We start from the raw sequence: 27,795 nt of genomic DNA on the forward strand, positions 1-27,795 counted from the left end.
GCTTTAAGGTCAAGGTCATACTTAGAGGTCAAAGGTCAAAACTTGGTGCAGTTTCCTTGTCTAGGCTGGAACTCAGCCATGGATTGAGGGTTTCTTAGATAACTTGGCACAATTGTTTTCCTGAATGAGACAGTCTGTCAGGCGTACATGTAAGTCGTTGAAAGATCAAGGTCACACTTAGGGGTCAAAGGTCAAAAGTTGATGCAGTTTCTCTTGTCTGGGCTATAACTTGGATTCAGTGTTGTTATATTTTCTGGTCCTTTGGGATCATGGAGTCCATTCAATATATGTGTAATAGAGTTTCGCAAAAGTCGGTGCAAGGGGACGTGAGAGGTATTACACCTGTATTTCATTACTTCTCCTGAACAGACTCAGTCAAACTGTGTCTGTTATTATTCTTCTTTGTTGTATTCTACGTTTACAGATTTTATTAGTCCCCTACTGGTTGAAAACCAGTTTCGGGGACTATAGGAATGCGCTTTTCCGTCATTCCGTCCGTCCGCAATTTCGTGTCCCGTCCATAACTCTGTCATCCATGAAGGGATTTTAATATTACTTGGCACAAATGTTCCCCATGATGAGACGATGTGTCATGCACAAAACCCGGACCCCTAGCTCAAAGTCAAGGTCACAATTGGAGGTCAAAGGTCGACAGGGCTTTTTTCCTGTCCGGTCCATAACTCTCCCATCCATGAAGGGATTTTAATATTACTTGGCACAAGTGTTCCCCATGATGAGACGACCTGTCATGCACAAAACCCGGACCCCTAGCTCAAAGGTCAAGGTCACAATTGGAGGTCAAAGGTCAACAGGGCTTTTTTCCTGTCCGGTCCATAACTCTCCCATCCATGAAGGGATTTTAATATTACTTGGCACAAGTGTTCCCCATGATGAGACGACGTGTCCTGCGCAAAACCCGGACCCCTAGCTCAAAGGTCAAGGTCACAATTGGAGGTCAAAAGTCAACAGTGCTTTTTTCCTGTCCGGTCCATAACTCTCCCATCCATGAAGGGATTTTAATATTATTTGGCACAATTGTTCCCCATGATAAGACGACATGTCGTAAGCAAAACCTGGACCCTAGCTTAAAGGTCAAGGTCACAATTGGAGGTCAAAGGTCAACAGGGCTTTTTTCCTGTCCGGTCCATAACTCTGCCGTCAATGAAGGGATTTTAATATTACTTCGCACAAATATACCTCATAATAAGACGATGTGTCCTGCACAACTTTCAGACCCCTAGCTCAAAGGTCAAGGTCACACTTAGCAGTCAAATGTAAACATAGCATGAACAGGGTCTGTTTCGTGTCTGGTCCATAACTCTGACATTCATTAAGGGATTTTAATATTACTTGGCACAAATGTTCCCCATGATGAGATGACAATCCCGGATCCTTAGCTCAAATGTCAAGGTCACAATTGGAGGTCAAAGGTCAATAAGGTTTTTTTCCTGTCCGATCCAGAACTCTGTCATCCATCAAGGGATTACAATATTGCTTGGCATAAATGTTCCCCATGATGAGATAACGTGTCATGCGCAACACCCAGTACCCTAGCTTAAAGGTCAAGGTCACACTTTGAGATCAAAGGTCAGTAGGATTTTTTTCCTGTCCAGTCTATAATTTGTCATGCAAAACAGGATTTAGATATCAGTTGGCACAAATATTTCCCTGGATGAGACAACGTGTTATGCGCAAAACCCAAGCCCAGGGTCTAATGTCAAGGTCATACTTCAGACCAAAGGTCAGACACAAGAATGACTTTGTCTGGAGCATACCTTCTTCATGCCTGGAGGAATTTTGATGTAACTTGGCACAAATGCTCACCAACATAAGACGGATTGTCATGCACAAGAACCAGGTCCCTAGGTCTAAGGTCAAGGTCATATTTAGAGGTCAAAGTCAAGTATGACTTTGTCCGGAGCATTTCTTCTTCATGCATTGGTGGATTTTGATGTAACTTGGACCAAATGATAACCACCATGAGGCACCCTTGTTTTTAGAATTACGTCCCTTTGTTGTTACTATGAATAGATTTTATTGTAACTTTTTAGCTCACCAGAGCACAAAGTGCTCAGGGTGAGCTATTGTGATCGCTCACCATCCGGCGTCCGTCCGTCCGTCCGTCCGTCGTCCGTCCGTCCGTCCACACTTTCCTTTAAACAACATCTCCTCCTAAACCAACAGGCCAATTTTGATGAAACTTCACAGGGATGTTCCTTGGATGGTCTTCTCTAAAAATTGTTCAAAGAATTGAATTCCATGCAGAACTCTGGTTGCCATGGCAACCGAAAGGAAAAACTTTAAAAATCTTCTTTTCAAAAACCAGAAGCCCTAGAGCTTAGATATTTGGTGTGAAGCATTGCCTAGTGGACCTCTACCAAGTTTGTTCAAATCATGACCCCGGGGTCAAAATTGACCCCGCCCCAGGGGTCACTTGATTTTACATAGAAAAATCTTAAAAAATCTTCTTCTCGAAAACCAGAAGCCCTAGACCTTAGATATTTGACATGTAGCATTGCCTAATGGACCTCTACTAAAGTTGTTCAAATCATGACCCCGGGGTCAAAATTGACCCCGCCCCAGGGGTCACTTGATTTTACATAGGAAAACCTTAAAAAATCTTCTTCTCAAAAAGCAGAAGACCTAGAGCTTAGATATTTGACATGTAGCATTGCCTAGTGGACCTCTACTAAAGTTGTTCAAATCATGACCCCCGGGGTCAAAATTGACCCCGCCCTAGGGGTCGCTTGATTTTACATATGAAAATCTTCAAAAATTTTCTTAAAATAAACCAGAAGGCCTAGAGCTTAGATATTTCACGTGTAGCATTGCCTAGTGGACCTCTACAACATTTGTTCAAATCATGACCCCAGGGTCAAAATTGACCCCGCCCCAGGGGTCACTTGATTTTACATAGGAAAATCTTCAAAAAATTTCTAAAAATAAACCAGAAGGCCTAGGTCTTAGATATTTGACCTGTAGTATTGCCTAGTAGACCTCTGCAAAATTTCTTCAAATCATGACCCCGGGGTCAAATTGGCCCCGCCCCATGGGATTACTTGATTGTACATAGAAAAATCTTCAATATTTTCTAAGAATAAACCAGAAGGCCTAGAGCTTAGATATTCGACATGTAGCATTGCTTAGTGGACCTCTACAAAATTTGTTCAAATCTTGACCCCCTCAGGGTCAAATTGACCCAGCCCCAGGGGTTACTTTATTGTACATAGGGAAATCTTCATAAATTTGCTTAATTATAATAAACCAGAAGGCCTAGATCTTAGATATTCGATATGTAACATTGCCTAGTCGACTTCTACAAACTTTGTTCAAATCATGACCCCCGGGGTAAAATTGGCCCCGCCCCAGGGGTTACTTGATTGTACATCGGAAAATTTTCCAAAAAATTGCTAAAAATCATCAGTTTGACATTTGAAATATATTACTCTGGTGAGCGATCCAGGGTCATCATGACCCTCTTGTTTATTATTGGCCGTAGAGAAAAATCGAGACCACTTTTCTGTGGTACAACATGCATGTTACATCCAATTTTTAGGTGTATTTTGACCTATCTACCTGGTAAAGAGTTTCTTGTGGACTTATATTATATAGATTTTTTTTTTTTTTTTTTTTTTTTAAGATTAATTTCCTTTTGTTGGTACTATAAATAACTTATATGATAACTTTTTATAATCAGCAAAAACATTTCAATATGAAAACAACTGGGTTTTAATATATGCACATTTTAATCCAAGTGTGTTGTTATAACATATTGTATATATAGTACAATATTGTTTATACATCATTGACAGATATCAGTTCATTATGTTATACTGCAGTAGAGAAAATTAGGTGCCTTCCAGTAGGGGACTTTGTATTGCATGGCAATACTTCATTCACTTGTTAGCCATGGATGGAGATGTTCTTAAATAACTTGGCAGGAATGTTGGCTGCAATCAGTTCTGTCGCCACCAAATAGTATCATAAATGTTAGTCCTTTTGACAGCTGGCGGGCTCGACATGTTGCCCGTGGGCATTTTAGGTTCCCTATATTGTCTTTTATTTTCCTGTAGCAATAAGGGCTGTAACAGTTCTGTTTTCTCTGTTTGAAGACTTAGATATTAACCTTTCTAAAAATGTATAGATTTTTATATTTCTAAATATGATAACGCACTTTCGAAGATTTTAGAGAATTCCATAAAGTGTAAAACACCACCTTAAATTTAAGCCTATATAAACACAGACAAAATACATTGCCAGCAAACCAAAACAGCAAGCAATCAATCAAAATTACTGTAGATAAACTTGTTTTCCTCACTTGCCTTTTACACTATTACTATTTAACTCAAAAGACCCTTTGATATTGGACACCCTTATATGGGATTTTGATGTTAGAAAGCTTGCAACCAGTCTGGTTATTATATTGGGAGATAATTTGGTAGTAATTCATAACTCCCACACTCTTTTTGTATATTTGGGTAAATTAAAGCTTTGAGAACAGTACCTAAAAACAGTTTATCAGTTAATCAGTTAAATAAATCATTGAATATTAATCAGATGCAGTGAAATCATTAAATATTCATTTGTAAATTTAATTTTTGTTAATCTTTAACAGTTAAAATGTCATTTTTGTCAAGACTGTGGAATTTTATGTCTGCAAAACTAACTGATTTCACAGTAATCAATTAATTAATTCTAATTATAACATTAGAACGGTAAACAGATTTCACTGGCACAGTATAAGACTGCATTGACTTAAATCATTGTTATGGTCTTGCTTTCCAGTATTAACCCTTAGCCTGCTGGCGGCTAGTGATTCTGCCTTTGCGACCAGTGCAGACCAAGATCAGCCTGCACATCCGTGCAGTCTGATCATGGTCTGCACTGTTCGCTATTCAGTCAGTACATTTTCAGTAAACTCCCCTTCGAATAATAAATGGTACTGCCCAAATTGAATGATGGACCAGTTCATTTTAGAAATTTAGCATGGTAAGGGTTAAAGCTGTTATTAACAAATATAATACATAATTTATATGTTTTTCTTTCTCGTATTCATTGATTTACCATAAGCAGCATCTGATCAGGCTGATGTACTCAAGTTTTCATTGTTTATATAGTAATTATGCTGTCCATTAAGATTCACCATTGCCTGAAAATGTTTTACATCCTCTATGTTTATTTCTGAGAAAAGGAATTAAAATCAGAAAAGAAGATTTATGCTTGCTTGGAAGTGACTAGCATGTAGGTGTATGTGTGGGTGGGGTGTTGTTCAAGATCATTTAATATATTTCATGTGATTTGTCTTCTAGTTTCTCTATTTTTTGTTCTATCTCAACAACGATTATGCTAGAAAATCTATCATTACTAATCTTTGGCTGCTTATTACAGGTTTAATTCACAGAATGTAGGCTCTACAGAAGAGTTGATTAAATTATTATATGTATAGAAGTCATTCAGTTGAGTGGTTTGTCCAAGCCACTACTGCATTTTTGAAATAATACCTGGCCCACATGCAGCAATTTTCCAGTGTAGTTGTGCACCTGGAGTTTCGCATCCCGATTCATTCAGTCTTGTAGGAGTTATGGCCCCTGATTTAGCAAAAAATTGGTCATTTTAATGTTGTGTCGCGCCTAGCTCCAAAAGTATTTGACGTAGAGTCACAAAATTTTACAGGAATGTTGGTCAGCATGTGTAGTTGTGCACCTAGGGTGTCGCGTCTGGAATCATTCAGTCTTGTAGGAGTTATGGCCCCTGACTTAGTAAAAATTTGGTCATTTTAATGTTGTGTCATGCGTAGCTCCAAAAGTATTTGACCTAGAGTCACCAAAGTTTACAGGAATGGTGGTCAGCATTTGCAGTTGTGCACCTAGGGTGTCACATCCGGATTCATTCAGTCGTGTAGGAGTTATGGCCCCTGACTTAGTTAAAAATTGGTCATTTTAATGTTGTGTCGCGCGTAGCTTAAAAAATATTTGACCTAGAGTCACCAAAGTTTACAGGAATGTTAGTCAGCATGTGCAGTTGTGCACCTGGGGTTTCGCGTCCAGATTCATTCGGTCATGTAGGAGTTATGGCCCCTGACTTAGTTAAAAATTAGTCATTTTAATGTTGTGTCGCGTGTAGCTCTAAAAGTATGTACATTATATATGTTGTTTTTTTTCTTTTTTTTTTTTTAAATAGCAACATATTGTTTTCCCAAAGTTGATCTGTCCACAGTCCTTTGTCATGTAGTGGGGGCATCTGTGTCCCATGGACACATTTCTAGTTTTTTTTTTTTGCTCTCACTTCGTTGATTGAATTTTCCAAAGAAATAAAACTAAATTGAATGAATTTATCTCTTATTATTTTGCATGAATCAATACAGTTTGCTTGTCGGAACTCTTCTCTTTCAAAAATAATTGAAGAGAAATTTAATGTTCTAGATAATAATCTAATGTATATTCTCCCAGAAACCACCATTTATAGAAACATTTTGCAAGCACAGCAAACATTGCAACCATAAACCGAAAAATGACTACATTGTAATTTTAGCAATTTTCGTGTGTATGATTGTTGTAGTTTGTCCCAGCATCATTCATAACTGTCAGTTGAATGGTAAATGTAGAATCAATACAGTCGCAATTCTCAATTTTTGTAGGCTGCAAGGCTATATATTCAAGTGGCTGTCAATACTCTTAGAATAGAAGAGAATAGAAGTTTCTGTTTTCCGCATATTTCAATATTTTAGCTTGACTGTACAAGGTATATGGAAAGCTATCCTATTGACCCTAGTGATGGCGTAAAAGTCCCAGTCCAGAACTTGGTTAAAGTTTTGTTTGACTTTATCTTTGTTATAACTTGATGGATTTGCTTCATACTTGAATAATTTTTTTTTGTCATTATCACTCATATTGTATGACACAAGGGTTACAACTCTGTGCACAAGTATTTCAAGAATTGTGTCCCCTTTTTGCTTTGAATTTTTGATTAAAGTCTTGATGTATTTTCACTGTCTCCAATATTATTAAATGGTTTTGATTCAGTCTTGAAACTAGTTGTTCCATATCATCATCCACATCATATGACACAATTAAGGTCCAGAATTCCGACACCAGTATTTCATGAATTTTATTAGTGCTGATTAATGTTTTTATGCCCCCGAAGGGAGGCATATAGTTTTTGAACCGTCTGTCGGTCTGTCCGCAATTTTCGTGTCCGGTCCATATCTTTGTCAACAATGGATGGATTTTGAAATAACTTGGCATGAATGTGTACCACAGTAAGACGACGTGCAGTGCACAAGACCCAGATCCGTAGCTCAATGGTCAAGGTCACACTTAGATGTTAAAGGATAGTGCATTGATGGGCGTGTCCGGTCCATATCTTTGTCACCAATGGATGGATTTTCAAATAACTTGGCATAAATGTGTACCACAGTAAGACGACGTGCAGTGCGCAAGACCCAGGTCTGTAGCTCAATGGTCAAGGTCACACTTAGATGTTAAAGGATAGTGCATTGATGGGCGTGTCCGGTCCATATCTTTGTCATCGATGGATGGATTTTCAAATAACTCGGCATGAATGTGTACCACAGTAAGACGACCTGCAGTGCACAAGACCCAGGTCCGTAGCTCAAAGGTCAAGGTCACACTTAGACGTTAAAGATCATTTTTTATGATAGTGCATTGATGGGCATGTCCGGTCCGTATCTTTGTCATTCATGCATGGATTTTAAAATAACTATGCATGAATGTGTGACACAGTAAGACGATGTGTCTCGCGCAAGACCCAGCTCCGTAGGTCAAAGGTCCTAAACTCTAACATCAGCCATAACTATTCATTCAAAGTGCCATCGGGGGCATGTGTCATCCTACGGAGACAGCTCTTGTTATGTAGTAAATCTTGATGCTTACAGCTCTTATTATACATGTAGGTCTCTTTGGATTTTAAATAAAAAAAATGTCAAAATTTTGTTTATATAGGTTAGGTTAAAACCGTAATGGTGCTTTATCTAGAATAAGCATCATCGTGCATACTGTTTGAGTTCTCTAGGTAGAACTAATTGAAGTAGAGGTTGTGAGTTGAAGTTAGGGGTGAATTGAATGTTCTATGTAATATGTGATAGAAAAAAATATGTCTAAAATTGTTCATTTTTTACCTCTGATTCATGCTGGTAAGTGGAAATATTGTTGAAGAATAGGCCATCAAACAAGCAAACAAAGCCTTGGATTGATAATCCTTGGATTGATAATCCTTGGATTGATGATGCTTATATCAAAAAGAACAGTTCTCATGATGAAGCTGCCCTTCAGTACTCTGAGTGCTTTGATTTAACAAGTGTCTTCTTAAGGGAGGTAATGGTAAACATAGACTTTGATAAAACATCAAGATATAAGTATTTAGCATCTAAAAGATGAAAAGTCACAAGGAAGCCAGTAGCCTAGCTGTCAGATTTACCATATGCAGCACTTTTTAAGCCGCCAAGGTTTACTAGTTTAATGGAAATTTGGTAGTTCAGATTATCCACCTTTCAGAGATTGAGGACCATGATCTTGAATAACTATAAATCATTAAGCCAAATGCTACAGCCAGTGATTCAGCATGTTGTCATAATGAGTAACCAGATTGATTTTACAGGTTAGAGAAACAAACATTGCAATATTGTTTAAATTGCCATGTTAAATACTGATTTTCATTCTCAAATTTGTTTAATGGAATGGAAGTATTCATGATAATGTTTATATAACTGACAATATAATGGGGGCATACCTCGGCTATTCATTCCAGAATAATTGCTATAATTTTGTAACAATAAGTTGACCATTGATAACAAAAGTATTATAGATTTCTGACGGATCTTTTCAGATGATCAAACCAGTCGAGTATTGGCTATATATATATATCAAGCTTTTCCTTGCTGAAAATTTTAAAAAGAGGCTGATATTTAGCAAGATTTGGACTGTATTTTAATTACATAGAAACTATTGAATCTCAGACAATATCACAGATACAAATGTATTTCCTGCAGTTAGGCATTGTAGAGTTTTAATGAAAGATCAGAACTATCAACAGATTGTGATTATAAGTTAGGTGTCCCAATAGTATACCGAGAGTAAAAGTTCTAATTGCAAATAGTTCTGATCATTTCCATAGTGTCTCCATAAACGCATTATGTTTGGCTGAATAAAATATTTTTCCACCAGTTTTGTTTGTTTTTGCTGAGCTTAGTGTCTAAATCCCAGAGATAACTCATGAATAAATAACCTCACTCCTTGTATAAAAATTTTACGATGCAGACCCTATTATTTTAGTCTTACCTGAATGATCTTCAGAATAAAAGTGGAACATCTTACCATTATCTGTATTTAGAGATGCCACCAACTGTTGCAATAAAATGGTGTGATATCAGTACTACGCAATAACCAAATTTAGTCTCAGTAGTCACCTCTTACAGACATCCGTGCACAAAGCAGGAGTAATATGTTTGATTCCAACCATAAGTTAGTCTCTCTGTCATAATTTGCCTTCCAGAGTAACACTTGTAGATTGCTTCTGAGTTATCCCCCACAGTCTATAGGGTAACTGCATAGAAGAGGCAAAAACTACTTACTCTGCACTGAGGAATTTGTTTTTTGTTTGTTTGAAACCTTATTTACAGTCGCCGCTTGTTAGCCATATGGACGAATCCTTCAGAAAATTGTTAGTAGTGTAAGTCGGAGAAGAGTGCATTGATACAGAAGACACTGCAGTTCAAGATGTTGCGGGTTCTTTTGCATGCCAAGTGTAAAACACTCATACACGGGCCTTCTATCCCAAGTTTAGTATTTTAGTTGGAGGAGCAGGGATTTGAACCCAGATTTCAATGTCAGGCAGTGTTTTAAAGCTGGACCATTAATTGTGTACACATTTAGAAAGGGTTGACAAGTTCCTAGCTTATAATGGTTGTGCAGAATGATCAAGACAAAAGCAGTTTTACCTTTTTGCCAGAGCCAAGACCATGGTTGGTCAGATTTTTAGTTAAATAGATGAGAGTAATTATATTAGTAGGGACCTCCATGTCCGAGCAGTTAAGGTAGCAGACTTCTAATCACTTTCCCCTCACCGATGTGGGTTCGAGCCTCACTTGGGGTGTAGAATTCTTCACGTGAGGAAGCCATCCAGCAGGCTTATGGATGGTCAGTGGTTCTGCCCAGGTGCCCGCCTGTGATGAAATAATGCTCAAAGGAGCACCTGGGGTCTTCTACCATCAAAAGCCTGAAAGTCACTATATGACCTACAAATTGTGTTGGTGTGACGTTAAACCCAACAAACACAAAACAAATTATATCAGTGGGACACTTGCTACCTACCCTACCCAAGAGATTGGAAACTGACTTGATGAGAAAGAAATGCACTAAACTGCAAATCAAGCATGTTAATGTCAAATATTTCAATATTAAGTAGTACTGTAGTTAAATTGTAACAGGATATGAATTTGAATTCAAAGAAGTGTCTTTTTTTCTAATAAACACCTGCATAGTTTGATAGATATGAAGAAAAGCTGTCACACAGAAAAGAATTGATTCAGCATAACCGGATGTTTTGATAATCTTCTCATAAATTAAAGTACAACTTAAACAATATTAATCTATGGTTCTCAGTACTCCTTAATCTTCTTCTTATGCTTTGAATAATCATGCCAGGTACACAGACACGGTCACACTGTGCCTGGAATGATGGCTGGAGGGATATCGAAGGATCTTCCTCCACTGTCAGAAGCAAGAGAGATGCTGTTTAACCTTAACTTGTGTTGATGTGACTTTAAACTTGACAGAATAAAAAACACGTAAATGACCATCAAAGCATTATCACTGGTGAGCAGTTGTCTAGTGGATAAGGTGTCGGATGCTGTTGTAGGAGGTCATGGCTTTTAGTCTCACTTGAGTCATGATTGCCTCTCATGTGACACCAGTTCATTTTTCCCCTCAGAAAACAGACTCAAGAGATGTTCAAGATAACCTAAATAAATAGCTTTCATGTAATCAAGCTAAAACCTAAATACAGTTAGCCTGTATGAAACAGACACTTTTGTACTGTGAGTCAATACTAATGTTATACTTGCATTTTGTACTGGGAGACGAGACAAGCATTAAAGATTTTGACTATAAATATTTGATCAGCTTTAAATAATATATTGGCAACTGTATTTTGTAGGTTGAAGAAATCCGTCAGATGATAGATAAGATAGCGTCCAACGTGGAGGAAGTCAAGATGAAACATAGTACCATATTATCAGCGCCTCATACAGATGATAGTAAGTATTGACGTATAGCATTGGTCATTGTTGGACGTAGATTTCATCATCGAGACAGAATTATAGGCCTGTAGTGGCTTATTGCTGTCCATTTCCTCTTGTGTTCACAAAAAACATAATTTCTCCAAGGAACGAAAAAAAATTGATAATTCCTATGGCCAGAGATGTTTATGGGTTCAGATTTTTTTTATCTGAACAAACAAAATGGTGTTAAAAGTTACAGTGACACTCTTACAAAAATGACTAACTAATTATTTAGCAACTCTTGTGGATTTTGCTTTCTGCTTTTCACTAAGTCAGAATTCATTTTCTTAACTACCTAACTTGTAGCATTTGTTCTGTCAGCCCTGGAGGCTGAAAAATACACTACTGGGCATGACAGAAAATTTTCTTTTTCGATTTTGCTTGACCTAGCTCTGGTTATAAAAAATATATCTTTTCTGGTGCACAGCCAATTTCTTCAGTTGCATTCAGAGATAAGAGACAGGATTAATACAAGTGGCAATACTTGGGAATTATTTCCTATCTGTGGTCGTTAATTCCTTAACAGGAAACAAGTCTTTCTCATATAAACAACAGAGAAATTGTACCTAAGGATTAAAGCCTTATTCTGTAATCCATGAAGCAATGTACCCATAAAAGCCACTTGATGTTGCATTGTATCGGACAAACTGTCTCCCAGTTCTTCTGACCTTGCAAATTCTAGTATAGATTTCTCTGACAATGTAACATTATGAGTTTGCCAATAAGGTCTAATGAAATTAAGCTGAAGTACTATTTGCCACAGTTTCTGGTTCTGTCAGTAATTTTCTGTATTTTCTGTCAATTTTCAAGCAGTCCATTATTCATCCTTTTTTAAGAAAGATTTAACACTTTAGCCGTTAACATTTTGGGGCATGTTTCATGTGGGTGGAGTTATACTCTAAAACCGACAATATTTTTCAGACCAATATAGAAATTACTGCTTATACATTTAGAACACTGTTGTTACCCCTATAGGGTTATCGAATGTTCAAAGAAGCTAGTTTTTCACTATGTTTTATAAACAGAATGAAAATTATAGCGTATTTACTGTGAAATCATTTAATTTCGTGGGCATGAAATTTCGTGGTTTTGGTCAAAACGGCAATTTAGTGGGGATATGAATTCGTGGTTTTCAGCTTTTGAACATAAAATGAATTTGAATTTTACTTGTTCATTGGGATTAAATTTCGTGGATTCACTCAACCACGAAATCCACAAAAATTAGTCCCCCACGAATATAAATGATTTCACAGTATACATTTATAGTTTTGTTTTCCATGACAGTATATAAAGTTTTGTTGATTGGGTAACATTAGACTGCATTTTGAAAAGTAAAGGTGTATTCACAATTGCAAGAAGTAGATGAGGTGATCAAATTGTGGAACTGACCTGAGGGATTATCTTGTACTCTGCAACTGAGCTAACTTAAGGCAGTTCTAAGTAACGCATATTGCCAAAACTTAGGGAGTAATTCAAATTCATGGCAGTTTATTCCATAACAGGAAACAGTCTTTCTTGTACACAACAAAATAATGTTCCTTTCGATTAAAAGCTTAATTTCTTATCCATACTATGCCTGTGTAGATTAATTCTTCCCGTAAAAGCCCCTTGATGTTGTTCCAAGTAATGAATGTATCAGACAAACTGTGTCTCAGTTCTTCGTTTATGACTGACCCTGTGAGTTTCAGTATAGATTTCTCTGACAATGTTACATTATGAGTTTGCCAATAAGGTCTAATGAAATTAAGCAGAATTACTAGTTGCCACTGTTTCTGGTTATCGGAATGATTTCCCGTATTTTATGTCAGTTTTTAAGCAGTCCATCAGTCATCATTTTGATATTGCTGTGTCTGTGGAACAGGCTAGATTTGTGTCATCTGATATATATTTATACACCTTATTGTAAAACTTATTTAAATGTTGGGACGGAATAAGGAGTAGGTGAATTTTCAGAAATTACAGAAAAAATTTAATTTGAGCTACCGAATGCATTGAAGTATTATTTGCAGTATGCATAAAAAGGTTTTCTATAGATAGTTTGACAAAGTCCATGGGAAAAAATGCAGCTTGAATTAACCTTTAGTCAGCTGGTGGCAAGTGATTCTACCTTTGCGACCAACTGATGCAGACCAAGATCAGCCTGCATGTCTGTGCAGGCTGATCATGGTCTGCACTGTTCGCAGCTATTCGTCAGTAAATTTTCAGTAAAGGCCCTTTGAATAATAAGTCACCGGGTACTGTCCAAATTGAACATTGGCCCAGACCATTTTAGAGATATAGCGGGGTAAAGGTTAATTTGAAAACAGCCTTTATATTAAAGCTCCATTGTGGTCATTTTTGCAAGATGTTTGTTGTGGCTGAATGGTTAACTTAAGGGTCATTGACTTTGAAATACTTGCAGGATCAAACTTTGAATTCTTTCTTGTGAGAAAATTGTCTAGCTCGACTGACAAAGATCATAGGTTCTGCCAAACTGCCTGCCCATGACTACAGTAATATCTGGAAGCACACTTGGGTCTTCATTCTCTGCTATATGTGAAAAGTTGACACAAATTGTGTAGATGTGACAGATAAAAAAGTCAGCCAAACAAATATGGAAGGGAATCTCCGCCAGGACATGCATGCTGCTAAATGACATTGCTATGTTATTTACTTACATATGCGTTCTGCAACATTGCAACTGCATTTTAGTTTCTTACATTTGCCTTACAAGAAATTCATCTTTAATGCTTCTTAATGCTAAGAAAACAGTCCTTTCATGAATATCGGTTATTCTTGCATGTAATTGACAAGTGCGTTCAACCTTTTTGTTTGCTTACTGCAATATTGGAATGTATACTCATGCTATTACTAACTGTATTCTATGTTTTCTTACGCGTATTTGACTTTGTTGCTACTGAATGTAACGAGCTATTAACAACGTTGTGACTTGTGAATATTCCGAAATTTTCATAACTTGATTGTTACTGCTTTTTGGATTTAACATTAGTGATGTTTGCAACCACTTGGTTCTTGTTTATATTACAGTTTCCCGGCAAAAATAATATACTAAAACACATGGCTTTAATAAATATTTAAACTTGCAGTACAACAAAAATTTAAGCACGGTAGTGCATTACAACTTTACAGGGAACCAACAAAAAGCAAAAAATTTAGCGCAAATTAGTATACACGGAGACCACTCTCGACAGCAAATTCACGTGTTCGGTAGTTTCCGTGGGTTAAACGGTGAGAGAGTCTAAACTTACCCGTGTACTTGTGTTGTTTTCGGTGTTATCGGCAATGAAAATATTTCTATTCCTGACAAGTTCCTTAACAGTATTGTCACAATCAAATTGTATGTTTTTTGAACAGAGAGCCAGCTGAAATCCTTTACCTAAATACTGTCTTCAACAGAAATTGAATTGTGTGTGTGTGTGCAGATCGTATTCCACTTTTCTTTGTTGTAGCGATGACCGATTCTGTGCTAAAGGGGCGTAGGAGCTGGGGCGGCAGGACGGCACCGCCGCCCCAATAATTCCAGGAGCGGTGAAATGCCGAACTCGTATTTTTTGAAAATGAGAATAATACAGCGGTATTCCCTTGTCAATTTATCATGAAATGCATCGGCGACTGATATGTACACAGAATCTTGTATCGCTGACACTTTGCTAGATCACCATGGTGACAGTGTATTGTACCAAAGTTGCTGTATTTTCACACCCCGCAGACTCGGGTTATAGGCGATACATTAATTAATGAAAGTCAATCGTATTTAATTGCATACTGCCGAACAGATTTAGACACTTGCAATTAATGTTGTTGTCTCAAATTCTGCCGACTGAGTAAAACACAAACGCAAATCGGCATCTTTAGATGTCTTTTCATAAAATTTATAAAATTAAAATTTTGGACACTTAAACAATTTGTTTGAAATATCAAAGAAACCATCATAATGAATCTACGCATTAAATGTAGAAAAATCCTCATTGATTTTACAGATCTAGTTACATTAACAAGTATTACAGCTTCAATATAAAAATGGAAAAACCCAATAAGCCACACCATTTTGCGTTTCCAAAGCGATCATTCGGTAAAAAGAACCCTGAACTCCTTTTATTCAACCCTCAATTGTTTCAGCATATTTCCATGGATTCACTATGATATGAGTCTTCCTGCTCGATCCCCTACTTAGACAGTATTGGTTCTACCCTGGCAATACATTGTCCGTATCTAACATAGTACCGCCATTTCAGTGTTTGAACACAGTAAACTGTAAATAGGGGTAAAAACTCGAAAAGAAACGAGTATGTTCAACAGCTACTGAGCAGTCCAAGAAGTCGCCAGATTACACTATTTATTCTAGTTATATGCAACATTTTCACAGGGCCAACCGTGACCCAGTTCATTGGAGGAGATGGGAGGGGTACCCCCCTCCCAAACCCACCCACCCACCCTCCGCCACCCCAATGCTCAAATCGTCCAACGCCCTAGTGCTGTATCGTTGTCATCTCTGGTTACTGTTACTCTTATTTTGCTTATTCTCTGTTGCTTTATACAAAAATGTCTTCTAGTATTTTGACTTAATTTTAATTTGAGGGGAAATTGTTCAATTTACATTAATCAAATCTCCCTGAATCTGTTATGTAATTTACTGAAGCTTTGACCAGTATGGTTTTTTGGAGGCAAATTCGTTGGGTACTTTTTTACTAAAACACCGTTCATGGTTCACTGATTTTACGGAAACTGCCGGAAATTCTGGTTCCCAGCTTTCTACGAATTTCATATTTACAAATGTTAAAGTCGCATTTGATTAACTTCGTGCTGCTTAGTGCTTACTTAGCTCTGTTTTCGCCTTGCATAAATTTCAATCATTGCAATATTTAGAATCCGTGAATTTAAAGTAGGGACCTACATAGAAAAGGTCTACAACAGGGACCTATATATCAAAAACAAAAAACAACAGGCAACAACTAAATGTTAACATGCATGTGTTAGTTTTATATAAGGGAACGATTTAATCAATTTCAGAAAGTAAAACGTAACAAAACACTTAGAACTTGTTCACATAAACATTTTAATATGCCACAGAATGGATGCATATGCCATTTACACGCACGAATATGCGTTTTACATACATGCAGTGACGAAAGATGCAAGGTATGTGCCACTAACGGATGGAAGGTAACACAAAGACGCATGGATGTTGCATTTAGTTTAAAACGAATAACACAAGGCAACATGCATTTGTCATTTAGCAGCATGCATGTCCTGGCGGAGATTCCCTAAAATGCATTTGCAATGTTGCAGAACGCATATGTAAGTAAATAACATTGCAATGTCATTTAGCAGCATGAATGTCCTGGCGGAGATTCCCTTCCATAAACAAACAGTCCTAACACTTTGGATAAAATGTCCTCTGGGGTCTCCATTACAGAGTAGTAAAGACCTCAGACTTTGAATTACCTGTCCCTCACCTCAATGAGTTCAAAACCTTGTTTGGGGTGTAGAATCTTTTAATATGTGGACGCAGTGATTCCATAATGCCGTGCTTCCACCTTCAAATGCTTGACAGTTGCCGTATGACCTAAATTGTGTCGGTGTGATGTTAAACCCAACAAAAAAGGGATTTCATGTTTCACAATTTGATTACTTTCACTATAAGTACTGAAAATATTTTTTTCACTCAAACTGTGACTTTGTAATTTGTTACCACACATTTAGTAGTAAATATAACAAACATCTTTTGGTCAATTCTGATATTAAATAATTATACAGTGCAGTTTGTCAGAGTAGAACATTTTATTGTGGCAATTGTAGGAACAAGCTATTAAAATATTTTATAGTGCCAATTCTTGCTTAAATTGACAAAATTTATAAGGACATTTTATCTTGTGAATTTCTATGTAGAGAGCAATAAGGAGACATTTATCTTCTGATTATCTCTAGAGCAATATAAAGCAGACATTTTTTTTCCATGTGAATTCCAATTTAGAGAATAAAGTGCAAAATAAATAAGAACATTACAATGTACAGAGAACTATATATATATATATATATATATATATTGTGAGCGTTGTGCAGTGTCTGGCGTGTCCATCAGTATTTGCTTTATAAACACCCAAGAGGCCACAGTTATGACCCAGTCTTTATGAAACTTGGTCAGAATGTTTGTCTTGATGATCTCTAGGTCAAATTTATAATTGGGTCATGTGGGGTCAAAAACTAGGTCAGAAGGCCAGATCAAAGGGAAATCTTGTTAACACTTTATGTTCACAGTTTAAGTTTGAAACTCATGAGAATTGGTCAGAATGTTTGTCTTCATGACCTCTAGGTCAAGGTCGAATCTGGGTCATGTGGGGTCAAGAACTAGGTCACCTGGTCAAATAAAAAAAAAAAACCTTGTTAACACAGTAGAGGCCACAGTTATGATCCTATCTTTATGAAACTTGGTCAGAATGTTTATTTTGGTGATCATCACTAGGTCATGTGGGGTAAAAGAGACTGTAGGCCCAATTACTCAGGAGAGCCATCCAGGGTTTGTTTAATCTGATTATATCATTTACATGAATAAAAATCTGGCAGGTCAGAAAAATTTGGGAACTGCTCTAAAACAATTTTTTGTCAGTTTCAAATTAGATTTGCCAGTTCAAAAATTTTCAACTTGTTAAGAAATTTCAGACTGAAATTCATCTCTTGACTAGCAGTATTATAATTATGCCTCCCCCTCCCCCCTTAGAAGAAGGTGGGGTATATTGTTTTGCAGATGTCGTTCGGTCAGTCGGTATGTGAACCAATTGGCTTCCGGATGATAACTCAAGAAAACTTGGGCTTAGAATCATGAAAATTGATAGGGAAGTTGATCCTGACCAGCAGATGACCCCTTTTGAATTTGAAAGTCAGTAGGTCAGACGTCAAGGTCACAGTGACCCAGAACAGTTAAACTGTTTCCGGACAATAACTTAAAAATTCTTGGGCCTAGGATCACAAAACTTACTAGACAGTCCCGCCGTTACATGACTGAAATACTGTTGAAAAACGGCGTTAAACCCAAAACAAACAAACTTACTAGACAGCAGATGACCCTTATTGATTTTGAGGTCAAAGATGAGGGTCACAGTGATCTGGAACAGTTAAACAGTTTCAGTGTGATAACTCTAGAACACTTGGGCCTAGGATCACAAAACATAATGAGTTTTATCACTATTGAATTTGAGATCAGTAGGTCAAAGATCAAGGTCACAGTGGCCCGGAACATTTATACTGTTTCCGGATGTTATCTTGACAACGTTTGGACCTAAGGATCATGAAACTTAAAAGGGAGGTTGGTCATGACCAGCAGATGTCCCCTATTGAGTTTGAGGTAGGTCAAAGGTCAAGGTCACAATGACCTGAAAATTTCTGTTCCTTGTGCAGTTACTGAATGCATCAAGGGGGCATTTCTTTTGTTATAATATGTTTATTAATTTATTGTTCTTTTTTATTATTTTTGTGTGTGCATGCACAGTTTCCATGGTATATGTTTGAAGCTTCCTACTTTTGTTTTATATACTAAAATGAGCAATATTGTAGTTTCATGACAAATTTGTTCTGGATTCATCCTACACTCTTTGTAGGTGCCTGTCTCAAGATTATACAGAAATCAGCTGAAAGTTTATGAGGATAGTTTTTGTTCTGTATGTAAGCAATTGCTATATATAGTGTGACTTTTCACCATTGATGAAAAACAACATTGATTGCACTAATGTAGGATCAATCTTTGACCCGATTATTGATCCAAAGTTTCTCATCATTATAGACCTAGGAAGTATATTGACCTTGGTACAGGCGAAAAGTTGTTATCAATTTTCCCGAATATTTTTAGAAATTAAGACCATGACTGTATTCTTTTGTTAGATATTCTATGTTAAATGTAACAATGATGATGAAGTGACTTTCCAGCGAGTTCCGGGCTGTATTTAATCATAAAATCACTTGAGCGGTCTGTAGAATATGTAGAAATTTTAAGCTCTTGAAAGCGCTAGTGTGAGGGTGCAGTGTGAAAAAAAAATCAAGTAGAAAAAAAGAAGATCAATTGTGCTTTATGATTGTGTACTATAAAACGGCAATTGAATACATTGGATCATAATTCAGAGATGGTAACAAATAATTGGAATTTTCAGTCAACTTTCTAAATGAAAATTCAAATACTATGATGACTGAATATTCAGATTTTGGTTTGGAAGGAGGACCTGATGCTTCATTCATCAGCGCATCAAGAAAAGATCTTTAGTTCTATTTGTTCATCATATCCATATCAAGGAAATTCAATTTCAAAAGCCCCACTTTGTATGGTATCCTTTGGTGCAGCACATTTTAACCTATTATACAATTATTCCTTGTTAAGCCTGAAATAGTTCTTGGACAGAGAAGAGAGACCACATTAATAATTGAAGACGGTTAAGTATAAATTTAGAAAAGTAGAGCATTGTATATCATGATGAATGGTTTTTGCTTTCTGTGAAACAGGACATGCAATAACCTGTGGTGGGTGTTGCCAAGGTGTCTGCTCCCTATAACTTGAGCAGTTCCTCTGCAGTGTTTTCCAAAATTTGTCATAATGTTATGATCGTAATATTTAGCAAAGTTTAACAGCCAGCCGGGGATTAAAGACAGCTAACCAGATGCTAGGCCAAAGGATATTAGACTGAGGTTGAATGCTGCTTGCCATTGGCCAATTTAGAAAAGGTGTTCTGAAAATAGCCAATTAGATGCTCAAGGTTTTAGACTGGTCTTAAATCACATTTTATAACCTTTGACTTTGTTCTTTTTAGTACTTGAGGTGACAGGTACTGGCTTGACTGTGCACTTCTTGGACATTTTTACCATTATGCTTTAATGCACACTAATTAGATATTGCTATTTTTGAGGAAACTGATGCCTCATAAAAATACTACTGAAAGCCAAAAACAATGGTCCCTATTGTCTGCCTGTAGAAACACTCAGTTAATTGCAAAAAAATCACAAGAAAAATTGGTAAAAGTGAGAAGAACAAATAAAAAAAATTGTTAATTTTTCCATGAATAACTAAAGAAGAATGATAGCTGTGCTGCAAGCTGCCTGCATTCTCTCGGGCAAAATGTGGAATCAAAATGGAATTTACTGCAACATACCAATTATAGGGATTGAAATATGGTGGAGATGTGATCTAGCTTATCATATTGAAATTGCATCCTTCGGGAGTTCATTGGAAAATGACAGGCACTCCAGATAATATACTTTGACTGAGAAAAATAGCTTGTATCAGATATCTAGAACTAGAGAATTATTGAGATGTTGCATTTTGCAGATTTTTCGAAGAATTGCTATTTAGAGACATTAATTTTCAGTCTGAATAGCTTTAAGCTTGATGGCTAAAAAGAGAGAGCTATTTCTGTCACAGTTTTTTCTGTGACCTTGTTCACATCTGCAATACAGAGAAGTTTTGCCATCTCCAACTTTCAACAGGTTCTTGCCATGAAACGTAATGGTGGATCATTGCTAAACCTGGTTGGAAGCGTCAGGAACCCTCTAAAGTTAGTTTAGATGCTTCAGAAAGAGCTAAAAGTAGAAAAATCTTTAAAACAGCTTCTTATGATTGACAAGACGGATCTTCACTAAATTTGGTCTGTAGCGTTCAGTTATAAGTTCTTTCAAGTTTGTCAAAGGTTGTACTTGGCCCCAGTTAGTGGTCTCCAGAGCTAAAATAGATATAAAAGCCTTTAAATATCTTCACCTGAACCATTGATAGAACTTAAGCAAATTTGGTCTGAACGTCCTCATAATGTCCTTTCACAAGTTTATTAAAATGTTTGTTTGGCCCCTTCAAAAGGCCACTGGAGCTCAAAAAATATTTTTAAATGACCTTGTCATAAACCACTTGTTTAGCATAGAAATTTAGATGAAAGTTTTTCTAATAATTCTCTGAATGCTACCAAACTCTACCCAAGAATGACCATTAGTCAAGCCAGGTGCCGTAACTCTTCTTTAACATTTTATAAGATTATGCCCCTTTTTCTTGTCTGTATAAAATTTTGCTTTTATTATTATTTTGGTAAGGCTTGCATAAAGCTATTATTGTATTTAAGTGTGTAATAATATGTGGGCTGTCTTATGAGGGCTTTAGTTTCAATTTTGGTGTAAAAGTTATTGTCCGCACAGAAAGTGGTAAGTTCATTGATATAAAGAAGAACTTGTATATTTTTGTGCTGAGGTAATGGGTTTATAATGTAAGTTTCAGACCTCGGAGTGAAGAGTTTTCTTTTGACAGAGTTGCTGGCCTTTGTGATTCCTATTTAACTCTGCTTCTGTCAAATTAATGTATATTAGATTTGAGTCAGTCATGTAAAACAGAAGTTATTTGAAATGATTATGATCAAAACCTGAAACCAAGTTTATCAGATCATAAGAAACTCTTTAAGTGTTACAATTATTTATAAATTTGCATGCATGCTTTCTAGTTTATGACTTCGCATGTTTTCTGGTTGAAAAGATGTTTTGTGGCTCCCTAGAGTTTGAGAGAGAAAATGTTGTATTTTCTAGTATTACTTTTCTTGGGTAAATCCATTTAAATACAAGATTGAATGATTAAAGTTTGCAAAGAGTAGGCTAGATTAAAAGGCTGTTCAATTTGTGAGATTCAAGAATTTTAATTTTAGCAAGGTAAATTATGACTGAAGGGGCAAAATATCATGTTATTCCAACATCATATTACCTTCATTTCACAGTAGATGTGATTTAATCATGTAACATCAAACAGGAAACTTTTAACTGTCACCAAACTGAAAACTGTGTATAACAAGCTTATATCCAGACCTAGTATGCATTTAGAGACCTGGGGTCAAGGTCACTGTTATTATGGAGCAAGCCTGTATGGAGACCATTGTATTGTGGCCACTTTGGTCAAGGTCATATGTTGAGAACATGGTTTCATGTCATTGAAGGGTTTCTTATCAATACTTTTCTAGTGAGACTGAATTTTGCTCTGATATACACATTTAAAGAAAAACATTTTGCAGACATTTGAAGGCAAAACAAATGGAGTGTCATTGTACATTGCAATATGGATATTTTGTCTATAATTATGGACAAGACATTGATAAAGAAAATAACATAGCACTGATAATATTCATGCATGTTTGAATCCCTTTCTGTCTAATTCCCATACTTTCTTAGATTTCCAGTTCAACAATTTTGCTGAAGAAGGTGTGTTTATGATTAATATTTGCCCGCAGTATCGTGATATTTTATCTCTCAGAAAATGACTGCTAAAAATAAAAACTAAGTCTCTAAAACTGTTGCCAGAATGTTGAATGACAAAAATTAATTGGAAAGTTTAGCTATATAATACAATAATTAAAAAAATTATTTGACACCCAGAAATGACAAGAAGAGTGGACTGATAACAACCTTGTTTGAGAAGTCAGGAATGAAGACGATTTCAAGATGAGTAGTTGCCAGTTCATCTCCGCTGTTCAGACTAATTGCTGAATTCTCTGCTACTGTTCAGACAAATTGTTTGTATTCCCCAGAGAGCAAAGAGTCTCAGAGTGTAATACAATTGTAGAAATGTGTATTCCTGAGGGAGCAGAGTAGACTGGCATCAGTCCTTTAAAATTGATATCTCTGCCATTATATCCTCTCAAATAACACTTGCTGAAAAAAAATGTATCTCTTATATCCGAGCCTAGTGACAAAAGGGTTTTCTTAGAAAGTATCAGAAAGAAATAACCTTTACTTGATCTTAACAGAATTTTTAAGTCTAAGAGCAGAGAAAAGTTGTGAAAGTCTTGTAGTTTCTTAATTGTACTGGCTAAAGAGCGTAATCCTGAGAGGACATGTTAGAAGTTAATGCTGCTAACTTCAAATCACTTGTTCCAGACCTATGTGGGTTCAAGCCACTATCGAAACAATTAATTCTTTATGTGCAGAAGCCATCCAGCTGCCTTACAGAAGGCCGGAGGTTCTACCAAGGTGCCCGCTCTTGATGAAATAATGCACGAAGGAGCACCTGGAGTCTTCTCCCACCATCAAAAGCTGCAAAGTCACCAAATGAGCCATGCCATGGGAAAACCAACATAGTGGGTTTGCGACCAGCATGGATCCAGACCAGCCTGCGCATCCGCGCAGTCTGGTCAGAATCCATGCTGTTCGCTAACGGTTTCTCTAATTGCAGTAGGCTTTAAAAGCGAACAGCATGGATCTTGACCAGACTGTGCGGATGCGCAGGCTGGTCTGGATCCATGCTGGTCGCAAACCCACTATGTTGGTTTTCTCATGGCGCGGCTCATATGACCTTTAATTGTGTCAGTATGTGTGACCTTAAAACCTCACATAGATAAAACAAACAGTTGTATGATGAAGTGTTATCAAAGATAAATTATACTTCAATCTAATCCCCAGAGAGCAAAGAGCAAAGAAAAGCCATTAATAAACTATATGTTATGGTATCTCCAGAAAGTCAAGAAGCATTATAATAATGCAGAGACATACGTTATATTATCCCCAGAGAGCAGAGAAGAGCAATCACTTATAAGTTCAATCAAAAACTTGAAAGTTCTACTTATGTAATGCGCAGAGAGCAGAGAATTATTACGCATTTCTTCTTTATTTAAAAAATATACCTTTTTCCTTTATTGTTAATCTTGAAAGGAGACAGTTCAACTGTACTGTTCCCAACTTGGGAAAAAAATTCTTTGCAGTAATTACTATGCTTGATTATAGTTTACGAGAAATATGTGAAGTTCAGTGGTCAGTATTTTGGAAAAGAATGATTTGTTACTGCTTAGATGTTTATGATAAATATTCCTTCTTAATCTACACTTGTTTGACACAGTGCTTTGTACTTAGCAGAAAGTATTTCATAGGAGTGACATGGTTTTGCTCCCCCCCCCCCACCCCTCACAAAAAAAAAAATTAAAGTTCCATTGCACAAAGTATTGAACATGATACCTGTATCTGTGATCAGTTCTTTTAATATCAGTCTCGGAAATCAAGCATCTAATTGGTTGATTCAGTGTGCCTCATTTTAAAATTACAAGCACATCAGTGCAGGCTGATCTTGGTCTGCACTGTTCGCTATTCATTCAGTAAATTTTCAATGAAACTCCTTTGAATAAGAAGTAGTACTGCCCAAAATGAATGAAAGACCAGTCCATTTTAGAAATTTAGCAGGGTAAAGGATATAAATAGGTCGTATTTAAATTTACAGTCTGATAAATTCTCTAAGAGCAAAAAATGAGCCCTGATGACTTCTGTCTATATCATTCTAAACTTCTAATTGTAGTTTCTATAGATATATAAAGACTTAATATACAATAGCAATCAATTTGTCTGATTTCCTCTGGGACAATAATGTCTGGAGGTGTTACTGTATGTTGTGATTGAAGCATTCCAGCATTGACGACATCATGTATATTGATGGAATTGTTCATTTGAGAGAGCTCTTTTGAAGGTAGGGCAATGTTATGCTGCATAATTTTGATATGAAGAAAAGTGTCTGGTTTTTACTTTTTTGCACATCATTCTAAACATCACAAGAATAGTCCTTGGAGGTTTTCCTTTCTGGTGCCTGTAAATCTAGGTCATCTGTGACGAATTCTGGTTGCAATGGCAACAAAAAGGATTTTTTTAACAATCTGCCCTGAAACCATAGGCCCAATTTTGAAATTATTCCACAGCAATGTTCCTTTGGTGACCCAAGAAGTTCCCTCAAAGCATTCTGTTTCAGTCACCAAATTTGATCTGTAGCATCCTTGTATGGGTATCTCTCAATTTTGTTTAATAGTTTTGCTTGGCTACTTTTAGGGTCTTCCAGATCTAAAAATAGAAAACTCTATAATTGACTTTTGCTTATGAACCACTGGATGGATCTTCGCAGAACTTGTTCTGTAACATTCTTGTATTACCGCTTTCAAGGTTGTTCAGATAGTTTTCCTTAAGCCCTTAAGGGGCCGCTAGTACCAGAAAATGAAAAATCATTTAAATGACTTATTCTATGACCTTCTCCAAACTTGGTATGTAGCATCCTGGGATGGAACTTCTCCAGGTTTTTTCAAGTGGTTCTGCTTGACTGCACACTTAAAGCCTTTAAACAACTTACCCATTACAGTGAACTGTTTTATCGGTACAAAGGTGACAAAGCTAAAAAAAAAGTTCCCATTGGTTACCTCTAATCAACAGTTTAATTGACAGAGTTTTGAAGCATATTTTTAAATCCCCCACCACTCGTGATGGGGATTATAGGAATGGTCTCTGTCTGTCCTTCTGTCCTTCTTTCTTCCGTCCTTCCCTCTGTCTGTAACATTTTGTGTCTGCTCTGTATCTCCTTAACCCCGTGAAGGATTTTCATGAAATTTGGTCAAATGATTGCCTCATCAAGACAATGAGCAGAACATATGAGTCAGCTATGTTGGCTCAAGGTCAAGGTCACAACTCAGGGTCAAAGTTTTGAGCCTTCCATTTTGTATCCGTTCTCCTAATTCCATTTTTCATGAAACTTGGGTCAGATGGTCACCTCATCAAGATGATGTGCAGACTCATGAGTCAGCCATGTTGGCTCAAAGTCAAAGTCACAATTAAAGGTCAAGGGTTTGATCCTAAACCTCTTGAAGGATTTTCATGATACTTGAGTCAAATGATCACCTCATCAAGACGATTTGCAGAACTTGTGTGTCAGCTTTGTTGACTTAAGGTCAAGGTCACAATGCAATGTCAAAGGTTTGAGCCTTCCATTTTGTGTCCGCACTGTATCTCCTTAACCCTTTGAAGGATTTTCAAATTCATTGATTTCCTCATACATGGACAATAAAATATACTTAACAAAGTCAATTCTTCCACCCAGTACCATCAACCCTTTCACTATCCATAACAGTGGCAGGGGATATAGCTGTCTTTCAGACTGCCATGTTATCACTAGTTGTTTTGTACATAAATTATTTTCTTTTAAAACTCAGTTTCATTTATTGTGCATCTGATGGAAATCGATTTGGCAGTAAAACAGTTATTTTATAAATGCTTTGGCTTGGAAGAGCCAAAATTTATTTTGTCGTAATATTGAGGACATTGTTAAGGTCTTTTGCTTTCAACCTGATACGATTTGGAATCTGACACCTGTTCCGATGATGCCTCCTCTAACTTTGGAAAATAGTATTGACTATTACACCAGGGGAAATAGTTTTGACTATTACACCAGCAAATCAATTGACAATTACCCAAAATATTTACTATTGTAAGTAACAACTACTCAAAAGTATCTTAGCAGAAAGCTTTCGGTTTTTGATCTTTGAGCTGCGTGTGCTTTTCCCCAGTTTTTCCATTCATCGATCAAGTTGTCTTTGATGATTTTACCATGTCATATCTTTAACTCCCTCATACTACAGATTCTGGATAAACGAGTTCACAAATTGTGTGAAAAAAATGATAGCTTATTTCCAGAGGTCTCCTGATGTATAGATTCTGGACGATTGATTACACAATGAAGTACATTTTGTTTATGGAAATGAAGTTATGAAGTGTATAAGCTTCGCTGAATGATCAGGAAATAAATCATAGACTGAGTCATGGATTAGGCAGACGGTCAAAAAATGATGTCATTGTTCAAGGTGGCTATAAATGATAACATTTTATATAACTGTCCAGATGATTCATATCTTTGATAGTTTGCTGTTAATAAGCTGTAAGACATGTAGATAAAACAACCTAGTCAGATACCTACAGTTATCCAGTCAGTTATGAGCAGTTAACCAGGTTACATACCCAGCTTATATACCTACAGTTAACCAGCTCAAAACCTGCAGTTAATCAGCTCAGATGCCTACATGTAAGCTGAGATAGGTTTAATATGTATAGTTAACTAGCTCATACCCATCTTGAATACCTGAAGTTGACAACGTTAAGTAATTACAGTTAACCAACTCAACTAGTTAAGTTCAACCTTTTAAAGTCTGTTACTTTTTCCAGGTAGTTACTTCTCTACACAATATCAGCTGCAAATGAAATATTGAAAACTAAATGAAAAGAGATAATGAGCTATTGTATCATGTCTAATTACTTTATACTTAATGATGTAAATTAAGAAAAAACAAACAATTTGGGGGGCACAAAAAACTTTTTATATGCAAATTAAAAATTTGATCAACAAAAACATAGATAAAAATTTTAGATAACATTGAAATCTACAAGAGAAATACATTAGCAAAATGCTTTATTTTTCTTTTACACATAAGATCTGATGGCAGGTCATCATGGTCCAGACAGTTGGGAATTATTCTGAAAATCCAATTATATCAGCACAAAAAAGATGTTTTCTCTAAACAGGATTTTGTCATTGAACATAGCTATTCTCAGAATGTGACGCTTGCTAAAAATCTCTTGCATTCTTGTTTCATTAACGGAACAGTTTGGTCTTTCAAGGGTTTTGACTGGTCAGTTGTAATTAACCAGCTAACAGGAATGATTTACTGTGACCAGACTTTTGAAAAATGAAGTTTAGGAAGCCCTGT

General features: G+C 36.5%; 1 protein-coding gene across 2 annotated transcripts in view; it reads left to right on the forward strand.

The window, feature by feature from the left end:
• Positions 1-27,795, forward strand: part of LOC123534828 (syntaxin-like) — a 101,793-nt gene that overhangs the window by 10,047 nt on the left and 63,951 nt on the right. For both annotated transcript variants that reach the window (XM_045317262.2, XM_045317261.2), the window contains exon 3: positions 11,173-11,272. In XM_045317262.2, coding sequence (XP_045173197.1) covers positions 11,173-11,272 — 100 coding nt within the window. The remainder of the gene's footprint in view (positions 1-11,172; positions 11,273-27,795) is intronic.

This window comes from Mercenaria mercenaria, chromosome 12, assembly GCF_021730395.1.
Source record: "Mercenaria mercenaria strain notata chromosome 12, MADL_Memer_1, whole genome shotgun sequence".
NCBI classification, from domain to species: domain Eukaryota; kingdom Metazoa; phylum Mollusca; class Bivalvia; order Venerida; family Veneridae; genus Mercenaria; species Mercenaria mercenaria.